The sequence below is a fragment of the Petaurus breviceps genome, unplaced genomic scaffold (assembly GCF_028583685.1).
Source record: "Petaurus breviceps papuanus isolate PSGF00001 unplaced genomic scaffold, PetGlider_PUasm1.0 90760, whole genome shotgun sequence".
Taxonomy (NCBI): Eukaryota; Metazoa; Chordata; class Mammalia; order Diprotodontia; family Petauridae; genus Petaurus; species Petaurus breviceps.
Window position 1 is genome coordinate 2,695,651 of NW_027187338.1, and position 2,802 is coordinate 2,698,452.

A 2,802-nucleotide genomic window follows, 5' to 3' on the forward strand; every position below is an offset into this window, starting at 1 on the left:
GGGAAGAAGCAGGTAAGCAGGTGAACCACTGTGGGCTTTTTTTGTCTTTACTTGGGTGAAAGAATATGGAAAAAAAAATGTGTCAGATTAATGTGAGAATTATTACTTACTATTCCCATTTAGTTATCACAATTATGACACCAAGTACCAGCTTTGTGCAAAGTACTGCTGGACATTGTGCCTATGCATGTCTCCTCAAGCTTTGTGTCCAGTCTAAGGATAGAACTTTCCTCAATAAGGGAATATCATTCTAAGGTAAAAAATAGACGATATTTCCGGCAGGGTATTTAACACTTCTAGGTTTCAGTTTTAGCTATAAAACAGAAGGCGGTGGATTAGATGATCTCTGAGATCCCTTCTAGCCTAAATCTATGATCCTAATTAAGTCTTACTTCACGCTCAGATCATGTGTTTGACAAAGGATAAAGATTCAAGACAGTGATATCTCTTGGGAGTGAAAAAGTATGCTCTCCAAGAGAAAAGTTTCCCAAATTAGGAAGCACTTTCATTTTTTATTTTCATCTATTTAACAGAGAGCTTAACACACCATTAACACACCACTTTCAAGGTCCTATTCCATTAAACAATAACATGTTCTGAATTAATGGAACTCAAGAACAGCCCTACAGATCTTATTCCTACTCCTCCTGTTGGGGAAAGCATAGCAGATCTTCAGTTTCAAGAACCTGAAGATTCATTCATTTATTATTCATGAGAGCTAGATCTAGAGTCAGAGGAAGTGCACTCAAACAAATCTCAGCTTTGCCAGCTACTTAGCAGTGTTACCTCAAGCAGGTCCTTTCACTTCCTTGAATCTTAGTTTCTTCCTGTTAAGCAGGGACTTAAGTGACCCCCTAAGATTCCTTCTAGTTCTAACTCTATGCTTCTATGATTTCTGTCCAGCACCCCAGTCATTCAAAAGCAGTACTACCAAGTCACCCCTCAAATGACCAATGTATCTATAATCAGTCATTTAAACAAAATTTGTTCTGGAAATAGCCCACTTACTTCCCTACCCTCATTATTTAAAGGCCACAGTGAAATAAATACCACTAAAGTCTTGCCATTACTTTAATAGGGTTATTAGAATTTAAGTTACAAGGCAGTTCCCACTACTATAGCCACCCCAGGTGAATGAAAAAACAAATATGCCAACCAAATCTATTAAGAGAGACTGTTGTTGTGGACAGAATGAGGCTTGGATCCAGAGTTCAAATCCTACCTTTCACACAGTGTCTGGGTAACTCTTGGTAAGTCACTTAACCTCTTGGGGCTGTAGGCATGTAGCAAAAAAAGGTGTCCACCTGTGCTGGCAGAGGGAGTTTGCTCACCCAGGAGTTCCCTATACCACCGAAATCACAGGTGCAGCCCCAAGCCCTATTTTTCACTGTCAATAAAAGAGAGATATAGGTGGTGATGGAGGGGTGGGGGAGGGACAAAGAGTTGCCCTCTCCGCATCCTCATCGCTTAGTACAGTGCGTGGCACGTAGTAAATAATATCTGGGTTCCAAAACCTGCTCTTTCACATAAGATCATTGTGATTTTGGTTATTTCCCTTCTCTGATCTTGATTCTTCGAATACAAAACAGGGATAATAATAATCGCAGTATTACACTGAGCTGTAAAGAAAAGGCCTCAGAAACTACTTTTTATTATTAATAGCAGTAAGACTATAGAGTCGTCCCCTCCCCAACATCCAAGATTCAGTCACTGAGAGCTTCGTCTTGCAATTCAAATGTAACTCGAGGAAAGCTCGTTGATTTAGGTCTGGGAGTTCAAAGCCCTCATTTTACAAACAAGGAAACCGGGAGGGAAAAGGACCAGTGGGCCAAGGTCACACAGAATGTCACAGAGCTGGAATTAGAATCCAGGTCTTCTGACTTCAACCTCAGAAGGGAATTTCCACGGTCCCCACGCTACATGCCCTGGAGGGTACAAGGGAAACGGACAAGGCCGGAGGTGGCCGGGGACAGTGTCGAGCTCCCTCCCTCCGACAGTTCCATTAACAGCATCCATCCACCGGCCGAGGAGCCCAAATGGGAGAGGGCGGCAGGGTCCGCGTCCCCGGGAGCGTCGCCTGGGCCCCTTTCCCTCCCGCCCGGCTGGGCGCGGCCTCACTCACCGTCCTTCATCTGGACGATGTTGCTGGCGGCCACGCGGTCCGAGGCCACCAAGATGTAGTCGGGCCCCTGGATGCCGATAAGGTACTCCATGGCGGGCTGAGGGACAGGACGGGACACAGCTCCAGCGGAGTCTGCCTGCGGTTCCTTCTCACCGCCGGCTCACCGGTGAGACAGCACCGCGCAGGTTGAAGCGGAAGGGGCACAGTCGCCGCCGCCGTCGCGCTCGGGTGACGTCACCAGACCTCGCGAGAGCTGTCAGCAACCAGAGCCGGTTTGGTCCCTGGGAAAGAAGCACTACAGAGCACTACAGCTCGCTCCCGCCCCCCGAGAAGAAACTGGGGAAAGAAAGAGGCGGGGCTTAAACCGTTCTGGTCCCGCCCCCTTTTCGGCAGACCTCCTCTCCCGATGTGGGCTTTTCTAGCTCACTCTGCTACTGAGTAAGATACCGCATCCCTTATTATGAGCCTACTGTGTGCAAAACACCGAGAGACTAGAAACACAAATTGAGACCCAGTCCTACCCTTCCTCCTTTTTCTTTCTCTTTCCTTTTTCCCCTTTTCCCCTTCTCCCCCACCACTGGCCCTTTTCTCAAATTCCCTCCCCCCATCGTCGCCCCATTTTCTCCCTCCTTTCTCCTTTTTTCTCTCCCCCAGCTGAATCTTTCCATTCTCTTTTCTAG

General features: G+C 46.9%; 1 protein-coding gene across 1 annotated transcript in view; it reads right to left on the reverse strand.

The window, feature by feature from the left end:
- PSMB2 (proteasome 20S subunit beta 2) overlaps window positions 1-2,369 on the reverse strand; it is a 35,736-nt gene extending 33,367 nt beyond the window's left edge. Inside the window, exon 1 of the mRNA XM_069067919.1 lies at window positions 2,123-2,369. Coding sequence (XP_068924020.1) covers window positions 2,123-2,213 — 91 coding nt within the window. The 5' untranslated portion in view covers window positions 2,214-2,369. The remainder of the gene's footprint in view (window positions 1-2,122) is intronic.
- Between the last annotated feature and the right edge of the window lie 433 nt (window positions 2,370-2,802).